Source organism: Mustela erminea, chromosome 20 (genome assembly GCF_009829155.1).
Source record: "Mustela erminea isolate mMusErm1 chromosome 20, mMusErm1.Pri, whole genome shotgun sequence".
In the NCBI taxonomy this organism is placed as follows: Eukaryota; Metazoa; Chordata; class Mammalia; order Carnivora; family Mustelidae; genus Mustela; species Mustela erminea.
Window position 1 is genome coordinate 21112112 of NC_045633.1, and position 26188 is coordinate 21138299.

Here is a 26188-nt window from a genome sequence, read left to right on the forward strand (position 1 = left end):
CAGTGAGTTTTAGCCCCGTGTTGTCCAGCACATCCCATAACGTATCAAGTGTGACACCTTCCCTGACAACCTTAGTTGTCAGTTTCCATGAAATAACAAACAGGAATTCACTTTGGGAACTTTTATGGGCCAAGTAAAATAAAGTTCAGAAACTTCAAGAGAACAGATTTTAATTCCTGTTTTTCAGGAATGCTACTGGACGCCCAGCGTGGTTTGGGTCTAGAGGGAAGAACAGACAGCAGGTTGTTTGCTGCCATTTCTTACGTTTTGGGGCATTTTCACTGTCCCCAGGTCTGTTGAGACCCTGCCTTTGCTGATTAACACAGATTTAGGCCATTTTTTAAGTGGAGAGCAGTTAATTTAAATAGAGCTGATAGGATCAGGCCACACGGCTACTCTCTGACAGAAGGTTATGCGTGGAGTACAAACACAGGGTTGTTTTGAAAGCTCTGAAATGTCCAGTTTTAGTTTTGTATAGAATTTTATCTTTATTCAACAAGAGTAATATATTTTCCTTACAAGTAGAGACATAAACAAAGGAGTTTTTTTCTATTAACGATACATTTTTAAAGTGGAGGGATACTGCTCCCTAGCTGACTCTTATAAGGCGTGCTTCCCAGAACACCGTACTTGGCGAGATGAACAGGTCGTGGTGCTAAGAAAGCAGTGGCCTCACTACGAGGATCATCCTAATGGCTTACACTTCTGTTCGCATCTATGACTGCTTGGAAACACTGGTGTTCTCAGGAGTACCTGTTTTGGCACTTACAGTCCTAAACTGTTTGGGCATTTCAAACAGGAGAAAGTCCTACAGACCATTTGAACAAGTGAAACTTAATACTAGCATATGAGTACATTTTCACTTGTTTACATGCTTTGAAAATTTGAATGTAGCTCACGTTGGGAAAACTGCTTTATAGATTTTCCAGATGCTATCTTCAGCTATCCCAGTTATTTGTATATAGTGACATGGTACTTAAAACAATCTGCATTTGAAAATTTACTCCATACATGAAGTTACCCTTAGAGACGAGCTGTGCAGTCACACTGTATTAACTTCAGGCACCGGGCGCACGTCATCACCATCGGATTATGTGAAGTGTTTCTCCTTTGCAAGTCCGTATTCATCCGGTCGCTTCCTCCACACAAGGCTGATGTCAGCAAGTCTCTTAAGATTGGAAAGTGACTTTCTGAACTGTTCTGTATCTTTATGGTGAATAAAGTTTGGACTAGGTGATCATGTGGGAGCAGTCTGGCATTCCTGTCTGTCCCCCCACTGATTACCAAGGCAGTTTCAGCAGACTTGACCAGTGGGTCGCTGTGCCCCTTCTCCAGACTGCCGCCACCTCTCAGGAGGGCGCTGCAGGGAGGCCTGGGGCTTTCCCACTGCCTCTCAGACCCCAGCAGTTTGGATTCTCCCATGTCTCTGCTTGATGTGGGACAAGCACTAGAGCGGCTTAGTTCTCTCCGTGCCTCCCACTTTCTGACCCTGAGGTTCTTTGCGGAAGAGAGCTAGTTACACCCGGAGAACATGGGCTTCCACCGCTGCAGGGCCTGCCCTCGAGCCATCAGTGTTCCGTTCTGGGTCGGTTTCCACCACTAGAAAATGGTGGGCCTATGATTCTTGTTTCCTGGATGTTCCTGGCCTTGATATTCTACTCAAATAAAAGCTGAGTTTGTCCAGGATTTTAAAGCCTTTTTGCCTCCCGTGTAATTATCATAGTGATTTTGTTTCCAGGGGAGTTCAGCTTTTCGCTCACCTGCAATGGCTATACGTTTGGTCATAAAATGAATTGGAACATTTAAGTCCAAGTTTTATTTTCAAAAGGGAGACACTCGGTGTTGAGGGGGATGTCTCTTGTGCATATTGCCGTGGTCACCCCTGATTTGGTTTATGATTTCTGTATTTTTAATTCTTTCGTGCAAGTGATGGTCATGCCCTCCTGCACCTGGCAATTCTTTTTACTACATAATTTCAAGGCTACACATGAATATTTACAAAATAGCAAATAGCCCGTTGATTCAGGAGAAGAACGTCTAGATACAGATATTTTTAAATAGCAGGATTTATCTGTTCCTGGTCAGAGTTTTTAATCTTGGCATAATTCATTGATTGAATCATCCCCAATAACCTGGTCCCAGAAGAAACTTTCATTAACCCAGTTGCTACCCACAGTGAATCTGTTGTGTTCCTCCTCCACGAGCTAAAAGATCGGATCATTTTGAGATGGGTGCATGCTCTAAACTTTCGTGCTTTTAACAGACTCTGTGTGTTTAGTCAGAGAAGTACAGCAGACAAATGCTCAGTGTGTTTAACTCAGACTAGAATTAGACCTTGAGGGGGACTGACCTGAGCAGTAACGGAGACAGACGGCCGGGCAGGCCTGAGCCTCCATCCTTTGCAGCCGTGTGTGCGCGTGCGTGAGTGAGCCTGCGAGCTGCCGCGTGCCCTGTGGGTGTCCGTGCGGCGTGGCGCTCCGAGTCTCGTCCCAGTGTCTAACACTAATCCTCGTGGCATCTTGTAGACTTAGTTTTGAGCACTAAAACTGCATTTGATTGTGCTGCTGCCACTACCTTACACTCCTCTCCGCTCGTATAATTCACCTCCATTCGGCTTGTTTTTGCAGCATTCCTGTGTGCCCGTCTTGTTTTATGCGGCATCAGCCTGCGTTTTTGTTGATTCCTCATGCGTGTCCTTTCCAAACATTTAATAGTTTTTAATTGTTCGTATTTGATACTTTGAGCCCAGGCTCCATGTTATCTTTCCAGAAATTGGGGTGATGGATAATTTCTCAAATGCAGATTGTGCTTTAAAGATCAACTCTCTAAATTTGCTTAACTTGGATTGTCACCAAGTCAGAGCAGTTAATCACTAAGGATCTCAGATTGGTGAACGATTGGTCCCATTACCAAAAAGTTTAAACCAAAGCTTAGAATTGAATTTTAAAAGTCTTTTAAGATTGTTCGTGGATTTACATATATTGTATTATTCATACAATATATCTCAGCTTTTTTTCCTGTACATTCGTACTGATAAATGGCTGGAAAGTCTTTGACCCTGACTGCATTTCTGTTAAATGTTTGTCTAGAATATGGATTTGGTTTCATTTGTATTATAACCCAATTAACTAAGTGATTAACATGAAAAAATAACAAGAAAAAATTAAAACCCGTTCTGTGTGCTCAACATTTTTAGTACCTTAAAGATCTGGCTTACTACCGCAAATAAAATCTGTGAATTGCTGTCAAGCATAAATTTGCTGTTTTGAAAAATAATTGCTTTTTTAAGGCCTTTGTCAGACTATTTTGTTCAAAAGTGAATTTTTTTCCATCGCAAACCCTGGAGTTATATTTGATTTTCTCTAAGTAATAACAAAAGTCAAACTCCTAAATTGAGGCTCCTTGCAATTCTAGTATTAACAACTCCTTGAAAACGTTTGCATCTTGGAGCTGGCCCGAGCCCAGCCGTTGTTAGCGATGATGGCCTGTGATGTGTGCAGTGAGACCGAATGCTAATCAAGCTTTGCCTTGGCTTTCTGCTCTGTGTTGTCTCGGTGTTTGCGTCTTACCTCTCTGTCTGTGCTATCTGTTCCCTTCCCTGTTCTCTAATCCTGCCCTTCCCCACCTGCCCCTGTTCCTTCCATTGTCCTCACTGACCCATCAATCAACCAACAACGCCCCCCCTTCGTCGTGGTGATCTGCCCTGCTCTGATTGGTGGCTTCGTTGCTTGGGTGGCTGTGTGTTATGATGGACCAGTTCACCCAAGTATGGCCTTCTTGCTGACAGGTATCATTTCTGTGAGAAGTGTTTCACAGAGATCCAGGGGGAGAATGTTACCCTGGGTGACGACCCTTCACAGCCTCAAACGTAAGTACCATCCTGTCATTTTTCTCGGGGTTGACTCGTAATTGTTTTTTCCCTCCTGCCCATGATTAAAAGGGAAGCACCTCCGCTGTTCTGACTTGTACGTGGTGCATTTTCTCAAACTCGCTACGCCCACGTGCACACATTGGAAGGTAGCCGTTTAGCTCAACACCAGGGCCGTTTCCACATTCTCCCTCCTTCTGAGACCATGATGCTGGAGCCCCCACCACGGTTCTCTGGTCTCTCTCGACTTTGCTCCATGTCTGCCTATGAATCACTTGCCTTTTCCTAGCAGTGGTCCTCCTCCATTGAGGAAGTTACAGATTTTCAGTTACACCTCAGAAAGCAGATCTCCCTTTTGACAGAACTGGCAAGAGCGAGAAATGAATCTTGTGTGCATACCCCATCTTCAGCCTTCATTCCGTCTTCCACTGAAGCCTTTGTCCCGTCCGCTGCAGAGCCTGTCCTAGAACACAGACAGCGAGACCCTGGAGTGGAAACATGGCTTCTCCCTTGCTGGAGTGGTGGCTCTTACTCACTGGCTACGGCCTGCCCAGGCTTGAGTTGGTTCATTGATTCCTTCACTGAGTTCACCTTTGAGTGGGCACATGGTCAGACTGTGGCCAGAAAGAGCATGTCCACCGGTTGAACGGTCAAGTCCTTTATTTGCTTGAGACACCAAAGACCTGCCAGCCACCATGTCTGCCTAGGACTACCAGTGTTTTGTGGTTGTCTCTTTTCTCCTGGCTCTGCCGTGATCCCTGGCCTGCTGGGAAGTCTGCTGGTGGGACTGTCCCCACAGGCAGGAGGGTTCTCCCACCGGAGAAGCTTCCAGCAATCTCGGACGTGGTCTTTGGCCTTCACGTTTACTTCCCCCAAAAGCAGAACGAACCGTAGCCACTCAGGAGGCACATAAACTGAAATGCCTGAAATTCTACGTACTTAATTTATTTTTATATCCCTTGTAATCTTAGTTATTTGGTCCAATTATGTGATTGATAATTGGATTATACAGTTCTGCGAATCAGAAGTAATTTCTGTATACACTGATCATAACAAGAGGACAGTTTAGAAACCAGGTCCTCGGTCCTCTAAGAATAAATAAAATACTCCCTAGTAGATGCTGATCTTGTGTCATCTGATTCGTTGCAATTAGAAGAATTGATTACACCAATTGTCCATCAGATACAGGAACCATTCACCATACAGATTTGATTGAAAATGTATTGGTTTGGATCTCAGAATACATGCTGGTGGTAGTTGGAAGGAAATATCCCACGGCAGATAGAGAAAAACAGAGGGTGGCGCTTTCTGCGGAGAGAGACTGTGTGCGTTCATGCTGTCATTATTCTACTTGAGATTTCAGCTGACCATTATTTACTTTTTATTTGAAAAACTAGTTAGAAAATAATACCCCACAGACCATGTATTTTAGACTCAGCAGATAAATTTTAGTTAACTCACGTTTCTCTTTTTTCTTTTCTTTTAAACAAGGACAATTTCAAAGGATCAGTTTGAAAAGAAGAAAAATGATACCTTAGATCCTGAACCGTGAGTAGACCGTGATTTCTTTCTGACTTTAGGATTTTAATTTCTGGTCAGGAAACTCCCTCCTTGTGACTGGGCTGCAGGAGAAGGCGCTGTTGGGACCCTGGAAATAATGTTGCCCTGGGTGGGATTTTTTTTATGACTTTATTTCCAATACGGATTCTTTTTTGACTCAAACCAAACACGTATGTCCCTGTAGCGTGTTTTCCAGTTACTGAATTTTAACCTTGGTAAGACGAGGTGGAGGTTCTGGTTGTGTCAGAACCTCTCTGGAAAGCTGGTCGCCATTGTTACTGAAGCCACTTAGTGTTCAGTGTGACTCTTCAGAGACTAAAAGTAGGAAGATTAGGCGGAGTAGCTCATCTCACTTAAAGGGAAAATTCAGAAAGAAAACCTTGTAGGAGCAACTCTCGAAAGATCAGGAACGGGCATCAGTGAGGGCACCTCATTTGCCAGGTTTACTTTGTGGTCATCCGTAGCGAGGCCGCAGAGCTGGCTCCATACAGCGGTCCCTCCAGGCCCCCAAAGCCAAACCCTGAGAGCACCCAGTGTGCATCCATGCCCATCTGTGTTCTGGGGGGTGAGCACAGGCTCCAGCGCCACTGGAAGCGTGAGTGCCGAGAAACAGGTCGTCCTTCCCTCTGTCCCCGACACCCAGCTCTGGGAAGACAGGCAGTGGGAGTGGAAGACCAGGGCCTCATTTTGAAACTGAACTTTCCTCCTGGGAGCTCACTTAGGGTTTCCCAGCAGCAGTGCCCCGTGGTAGGGAGGGCACACTCCCTGCGGGGGCTCCAGGCTCCACCCGGATCATTCATGACCAGTGGATGGTCTCTCCTCGTTGTCCCGTGTCCCAGTTCACGCAGTGTCCCCCTGCGTGGCTTTGCAGTTTGACTTCAGTTTCAGAATCAGTACCTTGTAATACTAGGTGCCGACAGTAGGAAGTACACAGATGGGATCACAGCACACACAGGTGCTCCAGAGACGGAGGGCCCTGGCCTGTGCTGAGTGGCATCCTGTGGAAGGGGACGCTCGTCTGACAGCAGGTTGGGGAGGGGAGGGCAGAGCATTCTCAGCACAAAAAAGCGAATGAACGCAGGATGTTCAGTGACACTGCAGGTCAGCTCGAGGGCTTGTTGGGTCGGGAGCAGGGGTGGTGCCCCAAGGGGCGAGCAAGCAGGGGCCCTGGGTGAAGGGCCACGTACAGTGTTCGTTTGTCGACCTGTACATTTCTTCCTGAATGTGCTGGGGAGGCTTTGAGGGACTTTGTTGGTTTCCCTTAGGTAAAGATCATCCTGGATCTATGAGGTGGATTTACCAGGCGAGGAAATGACTTTGATTTCTAGTTGGGAAAGTAGTTAGGAGACTCAGCAACAACTCGGACAGGAAGTAGGAATTGGAAGCTTGACCTAAATAGAGAAGGGCCTCCTGTACAAGAAGCTGCACCATGGGATGAGGAAAGGGCCAGTCTAGGTGGCCTGCTGAGATGCTGCTCCTAGGACAGGACACGCAGTTGTGGCAGCCCCCCACTTGGTTAGTATTAGTCGGGGACGTTGAAATTCAAAATTGATAGTGTTGGGTCTAGAACTTTTTTTTTTTGATAGTTCTTTTCCCTGGCATAGGAGTAAAGAGTTGAGGGTCACATGTTCTCGGAAGGGGAGGGGGCACAGAAGCAGAGGTATTGCCTGCTGACCCTTTGAGTTCTTGACATGGAGCATGATCCCCATCGCTGGGCTTCCTGAGAAGCGGCCGGTTAGGGGTAAGGCAGCAGCAGAGGGAGCAGCATGGTGTGGGGCGGGGATGGGAAGGTGGCGACAACACAGGATTGCCAGACAGAGCTCGCCGAACAGTGAATTTGGCAGTGGTGCTGCTGGGGTGCGCTGTTTGCACATACGTGTCCTTTCTCTTTCTGGACCAAACAGGAACAGAAGCCGCTGGGGGGTCAGGGGGGTGGGGTACTATGGTTAGGTTGGATCTGTGGTTGAAGGCTTGCTCAGCAGCGACAGTGCTGGTGGGGGCCCAGAACTCAGGGCAGTGCTGAGAGTCTGATAGGAGCCAGAACCCAGCAAAGTTGTGGGAAGTAGGGTACTTTCTGGTCCCTGAAGCCTTGCTCGAGGCATAAGTTGTGGTGGTGGTGAAGAGAGTGGCAGAAAAAATAGGTTTTGACATCCACACATGTTGGCAACTAAGATTCTCAAATGAGGTGACAAGGGCAGGTGAGGCGGGGTGGGAGCTGTGACAGAGCGTGAGCAGCATGGGGGGCCCTGCTCTCCGGGGTAAGTGAGTAAAGGTCAGCATCGACCAGTCAGGTTGGCGCTTCCCACCTTCATAGCTGACTCCGAGCAGATGCGTCCTGCGCCTCGCCTAAGAGCAGATGTTTGTGACACCAGAGCATTGTTCTGTTTCTTGAGGCACTTTGGGCATACGTGATCACCCAGAGCAAGCATTGGTCTTGAAAAGGTGTCTCACGTCAGAAATACTGGCCTGTGAAATACGCCTCTGTTACACTAGTTTTTGAAAGTAAAGTTTCATTTCTGGCTGCAGGGAGATGAGGGACGGGCGTTTGTGCAGAGAAATGGAGCAAGTCCACTTTATCATAGAAAGTATCGTACCGGTGCGACTTGCTCTTGGTTTTGCGAGTTCGAGCCCCACATTGGGTGTATAGCTGACTCTAGAAGAAAAAATAAAGTAAAATGTGGCTGAATCAGGCTGCTGCAGCATTAAAGCCACAGATGACAGAGAGTGGTCCGGAGGGCGACGTGTGGACGCCCCCCTCGCGTGCGGACGCCCCCCTCGCGTGCTCCGCTGTGTGCTGGAGCGCGCTCTCTTTGCCTTCCAGCTTTGTCGATTGCAAGGAGTGTGGCCGCAAGATGCACCAGATTTGTGTTCTGCACTATGACATCATTTGGCCTTCAGGGTGAGTCATTCCCTAGTGATTTCCTGTGATCCTCGGGAAGGGAAAGCCTCTCTGCCCAGCCTGGGGACCGAGGGGTCCTGCCGGGACCAGCAAGGGCTCCAGGCAGAAGCCAGAAGCCGGGTGGCAGCCGATTCTCAGTTTATTTACATCGCAAGTATCTGCCCACTTTGGGGACTTTAGGCTCAAAACAGGCTGCCTCTTCACTTGTAAATAATGACGCCAGCAAAGCACTTCAAGCTGCCTGACGCTGGTTCAGAAGTGTAGACTGTTTTACACTCTGATCACACCCTTTCTTTTTTTGCAGCTTTGTATGTGACAACTGTTTGAAGAAAACTGGCAGAACTCGGAAAGAAAACAAGTTTAGTGCTAAGAGTAAGTCAGGAGGGCTTCTGTCTCTGTGTCTGCCTGTGAGGGGCTTGTTCCCCTTCCCCGTCTTTCTGTGGCTCCGCTCTGTGGGCGGCTCTTGGGCTCCCTTGTCCGAGGCTCTATACTGGAGTTTGTTTTCCACACTTCGTACTTGTCTGCTCTTACCCTCTATGGAGTCCCTGGCGTGATCTTTACATGAAAACTAGCTTTATGGTCACATCATGTTTTAAATGAAAGTTCAGAAAGCTCAGATAAAACGTTAAACTTTAAATGCAGAGAGAGAAAATTTGTCAGCAGGTCCTTTCCAAGTAGCTCAGAAAAAAAACCCCTCCCCGCAAAACACACACACACACACACACACACACACGTCAGCAGGTCCTTTCCAAGTAGCTCAGAAAAAAAACCCCTCCCCGCAACACACACACACACACACACACACACACACACGTCCTGTCGTGACCAGGACACTCAGCCCGGTGTGCATGAGGACTTGCGTGCATGGCTGCCGGTGTCACCGCACAGCAGAGAGCAGCCTTGTGCTACTCTGGGTAACTCTTCCAGGGTAGTCTTGATGCTTTCAGAGATAGCATTCTTTTCAGAAGTGTACAATATGAGATCGTCGTCGACTGGTTCTCGAGGGCTAGGGGCCACCTTCCACTGTGTGACATCCCTGAGCTGTCCTCTGCTAAGCTCGCAGTGACCCTGAGTAAGATCGCTGCCTTCAGTGGAGCCTTTACAGCTCGCTTGCCCGGCACTCCCTGCAGCTGTCGCCCTCCCCAGCAGGGAGTGGGGCGAGATGGGCTGGAGAGAGATCCCACACCAGGGGGAGGAGAAGAGAGGGAGCATGCAAGGAGGAAGCCACTCTGTGGGCTTCCAGGTAGTTGCTAACTTAGGGACAGACTGTCGTTACCAAAATCCACAGTTACCCTATAACCTAATCTCACTCTTATAAAATCTTTTGAAATACCGATGAACTCACAGACTGTTAAAGTATTTCTCTTCAGATCAGGGTTTCTCAGCTGAGCCACTACTGACATTCAGGGGCAGATAATTTGTTTGGGGTCTGTCCTACACTTTGTAGGATATTAAGAGCATCTTTGCTGCTACCCACTAAATGCCAGTGACATGACCCCTACTCCCATGAGCGGTGACCTTCAGAATGTCACACGATGTCTCCAGACATTGCCAGATGTCCCCTGGGGTGCGGAGTTGCTCCCACTAAGAGCCCCTGCTTTAGAGAGTCCATTCTGAGTGAGATCACCAAAGCAGTCCGCACGCTAGAAACACTTTTCTAGGCCAGAGCCTTGTGCCTAGAACACAATAGCCAGGAGAGCCAGTCCTGGGTCGGACAGCAGTTGCAGCTGGTAGCAGATGGGGGCAGAAGAACCCAAGAGCAGGTCTGCGACATGAGCCCTGGGGTTGAAGATGGACGGCACTCACGGACAGAAGAACCGGCGTCGTTCATTGTGGATGTGTGGGCATAGCCTTTGCGAGAGTCTGTAGGCCACAAAGGACGGGCTGCCTTGTTCGCATCTGCACTGGCACTGTGCTGCTGACCAGTGGGTGAAGGACAGTCCACAACTGACCATCTCCCCTCCCAGCCTCCACCCCTCTCTGCCTGACACCCTGCGCCCTGTGCAGCCCAGCCGGGTAGAGGGAGAAGGGGAACCACTAGTGGTGCTTCTGCGTCTGAGTCCCTGGAGATGGGGCACCCCCGGTGTTGGCAAGCAGAAGGCCGAAGGATGTGATTACATAAAGGAACAGAAAAGGCCCTGTCACATGCTGTGGGTGAAAGCGCACGAGGAAAGCCTGGGGAGGAAGGAGGACTGTGATCCAGTGTTCAACTCAGTGATCCACTGTCCGACTCCGTGATTGCGCTTGCACGTGCGTGTCCCACAGAGCTGTTTGTGTGCGTGAGGCATGTGCGAGGACAGCCCTTACAGTGTGAGGAGCAGCCGCGGACGGGAGAGTGAACGGCTGGCCCTCGGGGAAACTGGAAAGCGTGGCAGAACGAGGCAGAGCTGTGTGTGTCACACACCAGGGACGCAATGCCCCCGAAATCGTTGTGCGAGGATGCCTCTGCACGGGCATCTCCTCTGCCACAGGAGCCACCGCAGCCCTTCCGTTGGCACCTCTGAGCAGCTGCGCACCTCTACAGCCCTCAGCGCCATCACAGCACTTAGTTTGGTGCCTATAAGATTGTCATACATGGTTTCGTTTACAGCTGCCTTTTTTTTTTTTTTTAAAGTGCAGTTAATTCAAGTTATTTGAAGAAAAAAGTAAAGACCTAATTTTAAAGGTTTATTTTTCCATTTGTTACTTGGAAATCACTGTGTATAGGGTTCTGTGTTGACATGGGAAGTAGAGTTCTGGACCATGGCAGGGTGGCCCTTCTTAGCTGGGTCCAGCCTTTCTGGGTCAGAAACCACGTCATGAGGGGAGCCAAACTCACTCAGCCGTGGCATGAGGGGGACCTGTGGGGGTCAGAACGTGAGGGTCTCCTCCATGGGTTGCTGCTTGGGTAGATGGGACGGTCCATGGGCCCCTTCTACACCTGACTGTTTCTTGGGGCGGCCATCATGGCCACAGCGCTCAGCGTAGCTTACACGGCTGTGTGGAGGGCATGCCTTCTTCCACATGTGAAATCTGTCACACATCCACTTTCTCCTCCTTTTTACAGCTTTTCAAGTTTTTTTCCTGTGGGGGTTTTATTTTATCTTTGTGTATTGTTTTCTTTTTAAAATCACTTGTGTGCAGGTATAACTTAATTCCTAAAAAAACTCCACTGTTGATAGGTTAATTACAGAAAAGTAGAATTTAGAAAGTCTAAATTCTCCAGGTAGTTCCTGGCCTCATTAAGGAATCTTAGGAAATCCCAAATAGCTTTTTAAAAATATTTCTTATCCATGTAGTAAATATTTAAAAGTTAATAAATATAAAGAAGAAAATATCTTTGAAATCCATATCTGTAAATACTCACTGTTAACCTTCTGTGGCTTTTCCTTCTAGCCTTTTTCCCTTTGTGCAAAGAGTTTTTTGCTGTGACCAGTGTTTTATCTGGGGATGGCTTGCTAGAAAAGTCCTGTCATGGTGGCCACACCTGGCACATCCCCAGGAGAAGGAGAGGGTGGAGGGGGTTCAGGGCTGAACTGGGTTCTCATAAGGTGTGAGCTGCTGCCTGGGAGGGGCTCGCACACTAGGGGCGGGGGCGGGTGGGGTTGGGGGGATCCTGTGAGCTGGATGGGAGGGCTAGAGCAGCCCTGCCCTCCAAGGAAAGCAGAGTTTCTCTAGGGTGGATTCTGGCTGCGGGCACAGCTGTGACACCGAGCAGCCACGTGGGGGCGCCCAGGCTAGATCAAGGCCTCTTCAGGGCCAAGGCTTGGGAGGCAGGAGGTGGTCACAGTGAGGCCCCTGTGTCTGCTCCTTCCACTTTACCCCATAGCCTTTTGTCTGCCTTCATGGCTTTTCTGCCCTTGAAGCTAAAAAAAAAAGGTGGAAATATGTAGGCATTTAAATGACCGCAGTCGTCACTGTGTGGAGCACCTGGAGATTGCAGAGTTCACCTTTCCCTTACATGCTTACCTTGTAGGACAAGCTAGGTCCCTTCTGGATTTCGAAAACGCTAATCCTTAGAACATCAGACTGCACTAGGGGCGCCTGGGTGGCTCAGTTAAGCGGCTGCCTTCAGCTCAGGTCATGATCCCAGGATTCTAGGATCGAGCCCCACATCAGGCTCCCTGCTCGGTGGAGAAAGTCGTCTTCTCCCTCTTTTCCCCCTGTGTGTGCTTGCGCTCTCGCTCACTCGCTCTCCCTCCCTCCCTGTCTCAAAAAAAATAAAATCTTCACAGAGAAAAGGAAATAAAACTGCCCTATAGGAAGGGTAGGTCCTGTGACCTTAGCCACCTTTTTCATAGCCCATCCAAAGCCCCCTCACCTGCTTGTTCTGGACTTTCCAGGACTACAGACCACACGACTGGGCAACCACCTGGAAGACCGAGTCAACAAGTTTTTGCGGCGACAGAATCATCCTGAAGCCGGGGAGGTCTTTGTCCGTGTGGTGGCCAGCTCAGACAAGACTGTGGAGGTCAAGCCCGGAATGAAGTCACGGTTTGTGTGCACATGTTGTGCTGTTTTGTAACACAGTTTGAGGGGTCCCGTCCCTGGTTAGCCAAAGCGCCACATTCTGGCAAGGCTTTAGAGTTTGTATAATTCAGGGTACCTGAAAAGTAGCACATGTGACTCTTGATTGTCACATTGTGGATTGTGAGTTGGAGCCCTGCATTGGGTGTAGAGAGTACTAAAAAAATAAGCTTAAGAGTTTGTATAATTTAAAGGTTTTTCAGCAGGTATGGTCTAGTCAGCCCTTCTCTCAGTATTCCACATTCATAAGGGGAGGTAAAACTCCTGGCTGAGCGAGATCATGTCACAAAGAATAGGGTCACAGCCCCGAGCTGCCCAAGGCCAGGCTGGCGGGCAGAGCTCTGGGCAGCAGTCAGCAGAGGTGAGCAGGCCTTCAGCTCCTCTGCACTGCATGGGTTTAGAGCAGCAAGTCTCATTTAAAAAGCATAAATGACGTGTGCAGACCTCAGGCTCTGACTTTTATTTCAGGTTTGTGGATTCTGGGGAAATGTCTGAATCTTTCCCCTATCGAACCAAAGCACTCTTTGCTTTTGAGGAAATTGACGGAGTGGACGTGTGCTTCTTTGGGATGCACGTGCAAGAGTATGGCTCTGATTGCCCCCCGCCAAACACAAGGTAGTCTTCCTCCTTTTCTCAGGTGCAGATCAGTGGGCCCACGGTGTCACAGCAGACCGAGACCCTAAGTGTCTTGGTGAACCTGTGTGCTCCAGACATGGGTTTAAATCAAATAAGCCATGCCTAACAAACCAAACTTGTTAGTTGAGTTTTCCACTGAGCCAGTGAGAAATGAAGGGTTTTGATGATTGTTTAAACCATGTTTCGTATAGTGAGTGCTCGTGGGTTCTAGTCCTGGTCTTGCTATTGTCCCTGTCTTACCTGGGCCAGGTAAACCTATAGAGAGGGGGTAGGGATCACTCCAGGGTCCCACGACTTGTAAGAGCAAAGGACCTCTGCCGAGAGTTATTTCATGTTCAGTCAAGAATCCAGGGGAGAGGGAATTGGAAGAGGCTTTTGTTAGTTTGCCCTGGCCTTTCCATGCCTCTCTGTGGTGGGTGATCCCCTGCTTTTGGTCCAGTGATGGGATCGTTGACTCACAGGCAGTGGCATTTGGTGATGGGAGAGTTCTTATGTCTTGTCTGTGTGGCCAGTATAAATGCAACGAAAACAGAATTTATTTCTGGAGCTTTTTTTAGATGTTGGTGTTTGGTTTGAAGTTTGGAGGATACCAATTACTTTCTTCCCCCTGCTCCCCCAGGCGTGTGTACATATCTTATCTGGACAGTATTCATTTCTTCCGGCCCCGATGCCTCCGGACAGCTGTTTACCATGAGATCCTTATTGGATATTTAGAATATGTGAAGAAACTGGGGTGAGTTTAATTCAGATTATTTAGAACTAATAAAAATGCTATTTTTAATTTTCACTGTGTGTTTTGTGAAAGAACCAGAGTATTTTTTAAAGTCATATGTGTTTTTATTTTAACATCCTTGGATCGATTATGAGTTCTCCCGAGCCCCCCCTCCCAGACACTCCCCTGGGCCCCACAGGTCTGGACTACTAGCTCAGCACACAAGCTTGCCCTGCCGTCTATTGCTCTTCTCACTCTTTTCCCTATTCTAGTCTCTTTTTTTTTCTTTTTTAACTTTATTGAGAAATATTTTACATATCATAAAACCTGCCTGTGTCAAGTGTACATTTCATTAATTTTTAATAACTTCAACGAGCAGCGTGACCATGGCTATCAGTCCTTTTCCAAGCATTGTCCCCCTAGTAGTGAGGCCCCCAACACCCCTTTGTTGTTAATCCCTGTTCTACCCCTACCCCAGTGACCTCGGTCTACTTTCTTTTTATACAAATTTGCCTTTTCTGGACATTTCACATGAATGGGATCCTACAGGATACTGGTCTTTTGCATCTGATTTTTTTTCTCTGTTTCAGCATTCTAGATCTGTCATATCCCTTCCCAAATTTGAACAAGTTAGAGTTATTTGACTGACATGTTTCACAGAGTAACAGATTTATTTTGACTTTGACCGCTTAGAAGTGTCCAGCTGCCCCTTCATTGCACAGGAAGTATTAGTAGGAATTGCGGCACATCCTTGGGCATAAGCCATTCCACGTGCCTGAGAGCCACATCTCCCAGGCTGTGTCCTATGCTGACAGAAGTCCTTGGAGTCTTGACCCCTGCCCACCACGCACCTGGTGAGAGGGAGCATCTGAGGCCAGTTTCCAGGGGTGCTCTTGCTCACGAGATGCAGCCTCCCCCGCCCACACGCCTCTCCCCCACACGCTGGTTTGGAACTTCCTTGACCCTGTTCTATTTCGTTGCAAGCATCGTGGTAGTTTCTTTGTTTTCTTCTAGTTATTTCTGTCCTTGCTGTGGTGCCTCTTCCTCGGCTGTTAGTCTCCTTGGGGGCAGGGAGGCTTTCACTCAGCTCTGTGGTCTGAATTGTGGCTGTGTGTCCTGCAGGTATGTCACAGGACACATCTGGGCCTGCCCTCCAAGTGAAGGAGACGACTATATCTTCCATTGCCACCCCCCTGACCAGAAAATCCCCAAACCAAAGCGCCTCCAGGAGTGGTACAAGAAGATGCTGGACAAGGCATTTGCAGAGCGGATCATTCACGACTACAAGGTACCTGGCGGCTCATGCGAGTGCGGGCTCTAGTCCCCTCGGAGGAGTAGAACGCGGGAAGACGAGCGCGGGGGGAAAAGCTGGAGAAGCACCTTCCGTGTAGCCAGCGGAGATTCATAGCAGGTGTCCGTAGCACGGCCTCGGCCCCTGTGCCCCGCCTCCGGAGCGCTACTCACGTCCCTCTTCTCCGCTGTGCTTCCTTTGCTCTCCAGGATATCTTCAAACAAGCAACTGAAGACAGGCTCACCAGTGCCAAGGAGCTGCCCTACTTTGAGGGGGACTTCTGGCCCAACGTGCTGGAGGAGAGCATCAAGGAGCTGGAGCAGGAGGAAGAGGAGCGGAAGAAGGAGGAGAGCACCGCGGCCAGCGAGACCACGGAGGTGAGGCGCCGCGGCGGGCCTGGCCACGCCCAGGGGCACAGACGCCGCCGCCTTTCTCGGTGCTGCGGTTTCTGCACGTGCCCTCCCCTTGTCACCAACCACCGCCGGTCAGGGCCAGAGCTCGCGGGGCGAGCAGAGATGGGGGTGCGGGAGACGCGTCACGCGGGAGCGGGCAGGCTGGAGGCGCAGCAGGACGGGAGAGGAGGACATCCTGCCGGGCAGCCGAGCGCGCGCACAGCCCCGTGCTCGCCCCGTGCTCAGACCTTCCCTGAGAAGGGGACGGGCCTCTTTCTCCCACTTTGTCACAAGCCAGCCCACCGCACCAGACGGCCCTCCGTCTGCTGTCGCTCTCGGGCCCGCTCACCGGGTGCCGCGCTCCGCCGTGCGGTGGCGAGCTGGGGGAGGCTCCGTCCCTCCCTCCCAGGGCGAGGGTGCTAGTAGGGAAAACAGCGCATCCTGAGGCAGCAGTAGGAGCTTAAGGAAACAGCGCACCCAGATCGGCCAGGCGCGGGGGCTGCCGGCGGGGCCTGTCTGGGGAGGAGGCAGAGGCTGACCTGCTGAGAAGGGACCAATGCTGCCTGGGGTGGGGGAGATGTGTGACAGCTCGCGCCGGGAGCAAGTGTGCGTGTGTTCGGGATGTCTGCGGAAGAGAGGATGGGGGTTTCCATTCAGTCCTTAGCTATAGAGGCAATGTGGAGGGGGTATGAGGTGTTTTGACAGTAGCCCTAGAACTTGAGGGGGATCATTTTGGTGTGTGAGGGAGATGCTGGATCGGGGCTGCCCGCTGGGTCGGGGCCCTCAGCGACTGAGTCCGTGCTGCCACCTCCACCCAAAGGAGGAGGCTGGGGAAGCATGTTGAGGAAAGAGGCCCCTCAGGAACCCGCGCAGAGACGCCTGGTGACACCCAAGAGGGGCTGTGCAGGATGGGCCCTCTGAACTGGGGTCTGCCGCAGGAGTCCTTCCGCCAGGGCCTCCCTGGAGGCAGGATCTGTCATCTGACCGCCGGTAACCATATTTCTGAATATCCAGAATGGGGCTTGAGAAACTGCTCCACCAGGGTCTTTGGGAGGCAGCCGGAAATCCTTTTTGGATAGAAACCAGGGAGTTCCGGCAGGGGGGTGCGCAGAGCTGAGCTGTGAGCCCGGGTCCCTCCTCTCCATGTTGACCACTGCCTGCACCTCAGATGGGTGGTGGCTTGAGTCAGAAAATGGATCTGGGCTCCGGGGCCGGGAGAAGAGGGTCTGGACCCAGATGGTGGAGCAGCCGCACCCTGCCAGCCTTTACGGTATGGGGGAATTGCCCATGGTGGAGAGAGACGGTGGTCTAATGTGCCCAGTCCACAGAGGCAGTAGGCAGGTCCCACCCCACAGACACCCCAGGACCACGTGGCAGGCAGTGCCTTCCGTTGTGGACGGCACTTGGGCGGGCTGCTGCTTTGCCGTTGGCACTCTCCTTCCTGGGAGACGTGGGGAGGGGAGAGGCTGCAGCGTCATGTGTGCAACCCCAGCTCTGAGGAAAACCACCTGCGGGAGCCACCTGTACGTGCAGCTCCAGGAGGAAAAACCAGAATGCCGTTGCTCTGGGTGGCCAAAAAAGCATTTTTTTGTTACTGTTACTTGGCTATATTTTCTGAACTTTGTGCAGTGTATCTATTTCTTTTATAATTTTCTAAAAGCTTCGTCTTTAGAATGGTTTCAGGGCTCCCTGAGAACTGGAGTGGCTGTGCAGGCTGCCCACTGCCGTCCCGCCCTCCGTCATAGCCTTCTACTGCTCTGGGCCCCAGACGGGTACTACTAGGGCCCCTTGGCACCGAGAGCGTCTGTCTCGCCCTCTCTCTGCTCTTGTTGGGAAGAATGTTCTTTGGACCTGACCTTGGGGCCTGAATGATGAAGGGGGTGCTTTCTGGAGCAGAAGCGCCTTAACTGCGGGGCAGAACCCCTCACACCTCAGCCCCTGGAGCGCTCATGATGGGGGGTTTCAGGCCCATGCGAGCCTGGGGCTGGGAGCAGGGTCATAGGGACGTCCCCACTTCAGGCAGCCTTGCCTGGGATGTGGATGGGCCATGCTGGAGCCCCCGCTCCCACCCACGCGGCAGCTTCCCATGGCTTCTTTCCCTGCCTCATACGCAGTGGACTTTGGGAACCATGTGGGACTGAGCACATGGCACATGGCATGCAGCAGTCGGGCTCCGGGGCAACGTGGCCTCCCTCCGTTGTTGGAGTCGCTCCTGGGCGTATCGTCCCAAGAGATGACCTGCTGTGTGGCCGCCATGGCCTCTGTGTCCCCACCACACCCCTGGCCAGGCTCCCGTCCTCCTCGCCCCTGCCTCCGTGACACCCTCTGCAGGCAACTGTGTGTTTGCAGGCGCGGCGGCCTGGAGCGCCCTCGGGAGGGGAGGCTGGGCTCCTGCGACAGCTCCTTGTATCTTTTCAGGGCAGCCAGGGCGACAGCAAGAACGCCAAGAAGAAGAACAATAAGAAAACCAACAAGAATAAAAGCAGCATCAGTCGCGCCAACAAGAAGAAGCCCAGCGTGCCCAACGTGTCCAACGACTTGTCCCAGAAGCTCTACGCCACGATGGAGAAGCACAAAGAGGTAGAGATGCTCTGGGGGGGGCGGGGGGCTCTCGGGCCACAGGCTGGCCCCCTCCTGGTCTGTGGGATAAGGGAGAAGGGGTTGCTGAGAATCCACAACGCCGGCCCCCACCCAGAGAAGGGAAAAGTGCTGCTGGCGCTGCATCCTGGGCCTTGTGGAGAGGGCTGGCCCCGGGAGGCACAGCGGCCGTGGCTCTCCGTGAGCTAACGCTGTCCTCCCCTGCAGGTCTTCTTTGTGATCCACCTGCACGCTGGGCCCGTCATCAACACACTGCCCCCCATCGTGGACCCCGACCCCCTGCTCAGCTGTGACCTCATGGACGGGCGTGACGCCTTCCTCACCCTTGCCCGAGACAAGCACTGGGAGTTCTCCTCCTTGCGCCGGTCCAAGTGGTCCACACTGTGCATGCTGGTGGAGCTGCACACCCAGGGCCAGGACCGCTTCGTCTACACCTGCAACGAGTGCAAGCACCACGTGGAGACGCGCTGGCACTGCACTGTCTGCGAGGTAGGCCGGCGGGCAATGTCTGCACCGCGAGTTGGGCCCCCGGTCGGTCCTCAGTTCTCTGCGCCATCGGTACATTAGCATTTCAGCTCAGACCGTGAAGTGGTCAGCATCTTCCCGGGGACCAGATAAGCAGATGAAAAGGCGCATCTGTCTCCTGGTCCTCTCTGGGAGTTGTTGGTCATGAGGCCGGGTTTCTGAGGTCACGAAGAAGAAACTCCGTGCTCTGCGCTCGCTCCAGGCTCACCAGCATGCGTAGAGGGAAGGAAGGAAGGAGCCTTTCTCCCTTCATGGGACACATGTGCTCCCAACCCAGCAGAGCATAACAAAGGGCCATCGATGTGTGTCTGGGCTACACCTGGCCCCTGGCAGGAGGCGCTGGTCTCCCAGGGAGGTGGAGTGGGCAGGCCTCCTGGGGGGCAGTGTTTGTGCTGACTTTTTCAGGAAGAATTGATCACAGAGCACTTTGATTTGATCCCTTGTTCGCTAACACCAGCCGTGTGTCCAGAGCATCCACGGGCCTTCGGGTGCAGAGCAGGGGCAGGGCAGGAAACAGGCTGTGCTTCAGCCCCCCCGGGATTCTGAGTGGTTTCCCCTGTTCATGCCTCCAGTTGTGACCTAGCCAAGCAGTTGAGAAGGCCCTTGTCCGGTGGACCCCGTGGTTGCACATGCTGGCTCCCTGTGGGAAAGGGTGTGGGCCAACCCTTGCCCAGATGGGTCCCTCACAGGGCGTGAAGTGGGCTGTTGTGGAGCCTCCACCCCCCACCCTGTCCTCACCTTGCCAGAGTTAGCTTCCCAAACGGTTCCCAGAGCCGCACACCCATAGGGGTTCTGTGATCTTGGGTAGAGGGGGCAGGTGGAGCCTCTGTAATGCCGTTGTCTTCATTTCCCACTTTTTCCAGCCTTCTTTAGTCCTGTATCACTTCCCCTGTTGGGATCTTCATGTCCGTTTGGAAAAGGGGTGGGTCCCAGTCATAGGGTCTTCTTTTCCAGACCTGGTACCTGGTAGTCTCTGTCTGCAGGTACAAGCAACTTTAAGTGTGCGTTTTGGGTTCTTTGGGGTTTGAGCCAAAGGCCTGTCTTCTGGGGAAGGTGCCTCAGTCCCCTAGACCCCCTGGGCCACCCAGCAGAGCTCGGGTGATGCACCAGGGCCCCTGGCAGTGGCCCCAAGGAGCTGGGTGGCACCTGGGTGAGCTTGGGAGGAACCGTCAGGCTCCCCAGGCCAGGTTCAGGAGCAGGACACGGTAGGTCTAGGCGCCCTTCCCCAGGGGCAGAGGACGGAAGGAAAGGGGACCAGAGGTCAGCCAACGCACTCGAGAGCCTGTGAGAGCATAGGGAGGGGAGGGATAGGGCTGCGGGGATGGATGCGGTGGCCTCTGTCCGGTCCCAAGGCCCCGGGCTGACCATAGCCTGCGCCCTGTGCTTGTCCGCAGGACTACGACCTCTGCATCAACTGCTACAACACCAAGAGCCACGCCCACAAGATGGTGAAGTGGGGGTTGGGCCTGGACGACGAGGGCAGCAGCCAGGGCGAGCCGCAGTCCAAGAGCCCCCAGGAGTCACGGCGCCTGAGCATCCAGCGCTGCATCCAGTCCCTGGTGCACGCCTGCCAGTGCCGCAACGCCAACTGCTCGCTGCCGTCCTGCCAGAAGATGAAGCGCGTGGTGCAGCACACCAAGGGCTGCAAGCGCAAGACCAACGGGGGCTGCCCGGTATGCAAGCAGCTCATCGCCCTCTGCTGCTACCACGCCAAGCACTGCCAGGAGAATAAGTGCCCGGTGCCCTTCTGCCTCAACATCAAACACAAGCTCCGGCAGCAGCAGATCCAGCACCGGCTGCAGCAAGCCCAGCTCATGCGCCGGCGGATGGCCACCATGAACACCCGCAATGTGCCTCAGCAGAGTCTGCCTTCCCCTACCTCAGCTCCGCCCGGGACCCCCACGCAGCAGCCCAGCACGCCCCAGACGCCGCAGCCCCCGGCCCAGCCCCAGCCCTCACCCGTGAGCATGTCACCAGCCGGCTTCCCCAGCGTGGCCCGGACTCAGCCCCCTACCACGGTGTCCACCGGGAAGCCCACCAACCAGGTGCCGGCCCCGCCACCTCCCGCACAGCCCCCACCGGCCGCGGTGGAAGCGGCCCGGCAGATCGAGCGCGAGGCCCAGCAGCAGCAGCACCTGTACCGGGTGAACGTGAACAACGGCCTGCCCCCAGGGCGCGCAGGCATGGTGACCCCAGTGAGCCAGATGGCCCCCGTAGGCCTGAACGTGCCCCGTCCCAGCCAGGTCAGCGGGCCAGTCATGCCCAACCTGCCCCCCGGGCAGTGGCAGCAAGCGCCTCTTCCCCAGCAGCAGCCGATGCCGGGCCTGCCCCGGCCCGTGCTGTCCATGCAGGCCCAGCCGGCCGTGGCCGGGCCGCGGATGTCCGGCGTGCAACCTCCCCGGAGCATCTCGCCCGGTGCCCTGCAGGACCTGCTGCGGACCCTGAAGTCGCCCAGCTCCCCGCAGCAGCAGCAGCAGGTGCTCAACATCCTCAAGTCCAACCCTCAGCTGATGGCGGCCTTCATCAAGCAGCGCACAGCCAAGTACGTGGCCAGTCAGCCTGGCCTCCAGCCCCAGCCTGGCCTGCAGCCCCAGCCCGGCCTCCAGGCCCAGCCCGGCCTGCACCAGCAGCCCGGCCTGCAGAACCTGAACGCCATGCAAGCCGGCGGGCCCCGGCCCGGCGTGCCTCCACAGCAACCGGCGATGGGAGGCCTGAACCCCCAGGGCCAGGCCCTGAACATCATGAACCCGGGCCACAACCCCAGCATGGCGAGCATGAACCCGCAGTACCGGGAGATGCTCCGGAGGCAGCTGCTCCAGCAGCAGCAGCAGCAACAGCAGCAGCAGCAGCAGCAGCAGCAGCAGCAGGGCAGCACGGGCATGGCCGGGGGCATGGCCGGGCACGGCCAGTTCCAGCAGCCCCAGGGACCCGGAGGCTACCCCCCGGCCATGCAGCAGCAGCGGATGCAGCAGCACCTCCCCATCCAGGGCAGCTCCATGGGCCAGATGGCGGCTCAGATGGGACAGCTCGGCCAGATAGGGCAGCCGGGGCTGGGCGCAGACAGCACCCCCAACATCCAGCAGGCCCTACAGCAGCGGATTCTGCAGCAGCAGCAGATGAAGCAGCAGATCGGGTCCCCGGGCCAGCCGAACCCCATGAGCCCCCAGCAGCACATGCTCTCAGGACAGCCACAGGCCTCGCACCTCCCCGGCCAGCAGATGGCCACATCCCTCAGTAGCCAGGTGCGGTCTCCGGCCCCTGTCCAGTCTCCGCGGCCCCAGTCCCAGCCTCCACATTCCAGCCCGTCGCCACGGATACAGCCCCAGCCTTCACCACACCACGTCTCACCCCAGACTGGTTCCCCCCACCCAGGACTCGCAGTCACCATGGCCAGCTCCATAGATCAGGGACACTTGGGGAACCCCGAACAGAGTGCAATGCTCCCACAGCTGAACACCCCCAACAGGAGTGCACTGTCCAGTGAGCTGTCCCTGGTCGGCGACACCACAGGAGACACCCTAGAAAAGTTTGTGGAGGGTTTGTAGCATTGTGAGAGCATCGCTTTTTTCCCCCCTTTCATGTTCTTGGACCTTTTGTACTGAAATCCAGGCGTCTAGGTTCTTTTTATGCCTAGATGGAACCGCTACTTCCAAGCCGTGGAAGGGTAGATTGCTGTTTAAAGAAACAATACAAAGAATATATTTTTTTGTTAAAAACCAGTTGATTTAAATATCTGGTCTCTCTCTCTCTCTCTCTCTCTCTTTCTCTCTCTCTTTTTGTTTTTGTTTTTTGTTTTTGTTTTTTTGTTTTGGGGGGAGGGGGGTTTTGTTTGGATTCTTTTTGTCGTCATTTCTGGTGACTCATGCCTTTTTTTAACGGGAAAAACAAGTTCATTATATTCATATTTTTTATTTGTATTTTCAAGACTTTAAACATTTATGTTTAAAAGTGAGAAGAAAAATAATATTCAGAAACTGATTCTTGAAATAATGCAAGCTTATAATGTATCCCGATAACTTTCTGACGTTGCGGGAAGATTTTTTCTATAGTGAACTCTGTGGGCGTTCTCCAAGTATTACCCCTGGACGATAGGAATTGGCTCCTGCGTGCACACACGTACACACCCACACACACATCTATCTATACATACTGGCCTAAGCCAAACTCTTGTCTTGCAGATGTAGAAATTGTTGCTTTGTTTCTCTGATAAAACTGGTTTTAGACAAAAAATAGGGATGATCACTCTCTTAGACCATGCTAATGTTAATAGAGAAGAACATTCTTTTCTTTCTTCTATGTGAAACTTGAAATGAGGAAAAGCAATTCTAGTGTAAATCATGCAAGCGCTATAATTACTATAAATAAGAAAATTCAAGAAGATTCAATCACTGTATAGAATGGTAAAGTACCAACTCATTTCTTATATCATATTGTTAAATAAACTGTGTGCAACAGACAAAAAGGGTGGTCCTTCTTGAATTCATGTACATGGTATTAACACTTAGTGTTCGGGGTTTTTTTGTTATGAAAATGCTGTTTTCAACATTGTATTTGGACTATGCATGTGTTTTTCCCCCATTGTATATAAAGTACCGCTTAAAATTGATATAAATTACTGAAGTTTTTAACATGTATTCTGTTCTTTAAGATCCCTGTAAGAATGTTTAAGGTTTTTATTTATTTATATATATTTTTGGAGTCTGTTCTTTGTAAGACATGATTCTGATGGATTGCTCACAGGGGAGAGGCAGGGACCATGGTCCTGGTGGCCATGTGGGTGGCAGCCAGGCCCAGCGAAGGCCTGGGTGGTTCTCTTTCCAGGAACCGAGGTGTCCAGCTCAATGTGGGCCTCATATACCCACTACTCCACAGGGAGCTTCACCCACAGAGTTCAGGCCGCAGATGAGTCCGAAGCAGCACTTTGCCTCCTGTCCTCCTCCCCTAAGCCTCAAGATGCCAGAGTAGGGATGGTTCCTGCAGCTGTTTGCAGTGGTACCTGCCCTCCCCTTTCCTTTATGCAAATCCCAGAATTGGTGCAGAATTGGCTCCAGGGACCAGAGGTGGTTCCTGCTTCCCCACGTCCTGTGCTCCGTAGGGGTGGATGCTGCGTGCAGCGTGTCCTCCTGTGGCCTCCGATGCTGGGCTGGGCAGGGCAGCGAAGAGCTCTGGCTTTTGCTCTCTACCCTCTAGAAACAGAGCCTTTGAGGGTAGCACTGTGGTGAAAGAGCCCCCCGGCTTCAAGGAATGGGCACTTGGCCACATGGTCCCACACGCCACCACCACCCCTTTGCTTCCCCCTGTTCCTGGGTCCAGTTCAGGTGCCCTTACCAAGAGGGTGACACTTGAGTCCCTGGGTGCTGGAAACGACAGGTCTGAGCAGAGGAGCACCTCCGGGGAGCGTGGAAGTCTGCCCTCTAGAGTGCAGCGTCCCTCCCCAACCAAGCACAAGGGACTCCAGTCCTGCCTCTTGTGTCCCTGGTCCTCCAACCCCGGGTGGGGAGGCGGTGGGTGGTGGTGGCAAATTTAGAATTCATGGCCCAAATAGCTCCCCCTTTGGCCATGTATTCACAGAGATCACTTCAAAATACTGATTTGGGAATCTAAACTTGAGGAAGCTTTGAAAAAAATTAATTTTTGCACAGAGCTTCAAATCTTGAATTCAAACTAGATTAAGCCAGATAATTAGACCGTCCTCTAGCACTGCCAGCCACCTGCCACACCCACCACAGCCCAAGAAGGGAAAGCAGGGCCACGGCCCTACAGTGGCCATCTGGCCATCCTTGCTTGCTTACTTGCTTCTCAAGTCTGGGACCCTCTGCCGACTCACGCTCTCCACTGATGGGAAAACCCTGAGCAGACGGAAGTGAGCCATCTGGGGCCCTGGAGGAGCAGCTCCAGGGCCACGGACGTGTAGTGCAGGGCCGCCACTTAAGCGGGCCGGTGGGGGGGCATCTTTTTCAGGTCGTCGTGGGATCCAAAACTCTGTACAGGTCTCATCGTTTTGGAGTCCGTGTCCTGTGTAATCCGCCAAGGGCTGCGGCCGAGGGTGTGGTCTGTGGATGCTAACCCCGCACTCGGCATAAGGAGATTCTGTAAGACAGCGGGAAAGGCCCGGCGCTGTGTCTCATGCTGTATACTTAAAAGGAGAAGAAAAAAGTCCTATATTTGTGATCAAAAAGAGGAAACTTGAAATGTGCTGGTGTTTATAATAAAAGCTGGTAAAACTGCTTGGATTCAAAGATGGTCCCAGTTGGCTAACGACCCTTGGAATGAGCTTTTTAGTAGCTAGCCCTCGTTAGACTGGAGGGTCTCGGTGAGTGTGCCTAGTATGTGTGTTTGATGACGCTTCTGAGAATGTAACATGTTAAAAACAGGAGTAGGAGACAATCTCTGGAAAACGAGGTGAAGTCTCTTCGGCTTGTATAATCTCAGGCTGAAGACCTAACTTTCTCTCTTTTTTTTTTTTTTTTGGCTACAAAATGGAACCAAAGATTCCCACTTAAGCCAAAATGTGCTTCTAGCATTGCACAGACCAGTGGGCTGCTCTGAAAAAGGAAAGTCCCTTCATGAAGGATCTGAGTGCGGGTTAGTTGCCAACAGACCTTCGGGAGGCACGTCACCCAAGGACCCTTGCTGGGGAGTCAGCGCTCTGGCCGGGCCACCTTAGCAAGTAGGAGCACAGGAGTGCATAGGAATGGAGGCTGGAAAAACCAGATTGCACCTTCCTGGGATGTCTTGTGTTCGTGCCACTGCAGCAGTCGGGTGTGATTTCATTGTGCAGTCAAGAGTAGGGAGATGGGTCAGTTCTGAAACGTAACTGAGTGTCGCCCCCAGGCTGAAAGACAGACAGGAACTGTGGATGAACAGGCGGACGGTACCTTCAGTGCAAGCACACCTTCCTCCAGACGACTTGCCAGGCTGTGTGGACGGAGGCCCCAGAGGCAGATTATGGTACCCAGCAGAGAATCCGCAGGTGCTGATGGAAAACCTTGGGCTGATCTGACACATTCAGGGGGTTGAGAGACGAGCAGGAGGCCAGTGCACAGGAAGTGGGTGCCTGCGGTGTCCCCATGGAGGGATGGCCAGTGGGCCCATTGGGGTGGTGGCCACCAGGAGCCGGGGCCTTGGTGGGGTATGAGCCCTCTCAACTCTGCCCGCCCTCCTTGGCGATGCTTGGTAACAAGTGCTGTTGGAAGGCCTC

General features: G+C 52.4%; 1 protein-coding gene across 2 annotated transcripts in view; it reads left to right on the forward strand.

The window, feature by feature from the left end:
• The window catches only part of CREBBP (CREB binding protein), a 124462-nt gene extending 99236 nt beyond the window's left edge, over positions 1-25226 (forward strand). For both annotated transcript variants that reach the window (XM_032326770.1, XM_032326769.1), the window contains 12 exons: positions 3788-3868; positions 5360-5416; positions 8250-8327; positions 8632-8699; positions 12650-12800; positions 13302-13448; positions 14089-14202; positions 15304-15469; positions 15682-15849; positions 18283-18444; positions 18670-18951; positions 20382-25226. In XM_032326770.1, the coding sequence (XP_032182661.1) occupies positions 3788-3868; positions 5360-5416; positions 8250-8327; positions 8632-8699; positions 12650-12800; positions 13302-13448; positions 14089-14202; positions 15304-15469; positions 15682-15849; positions 18283-18444; positions 18670-18951; positions 20382-22532 (3625 nt within the window). In that variant the 3' untranslated portion in view covers positions 22533-25226. The remainder of the gene's footprint in view (positions 1-3787; positions 3869-5359; positions 5417-8249; positions 8328-8631; positions 8700-12649; positions 12801-13301; positions 13449-14088; positions 14203-15303; positions 15470-15681; positions 15850-18282; positions 18445-18669; positions 18952-20381) is intronic.
• The last annotated feature ends 962 nt before the right edge of the window (positions 25227-26188 follow it).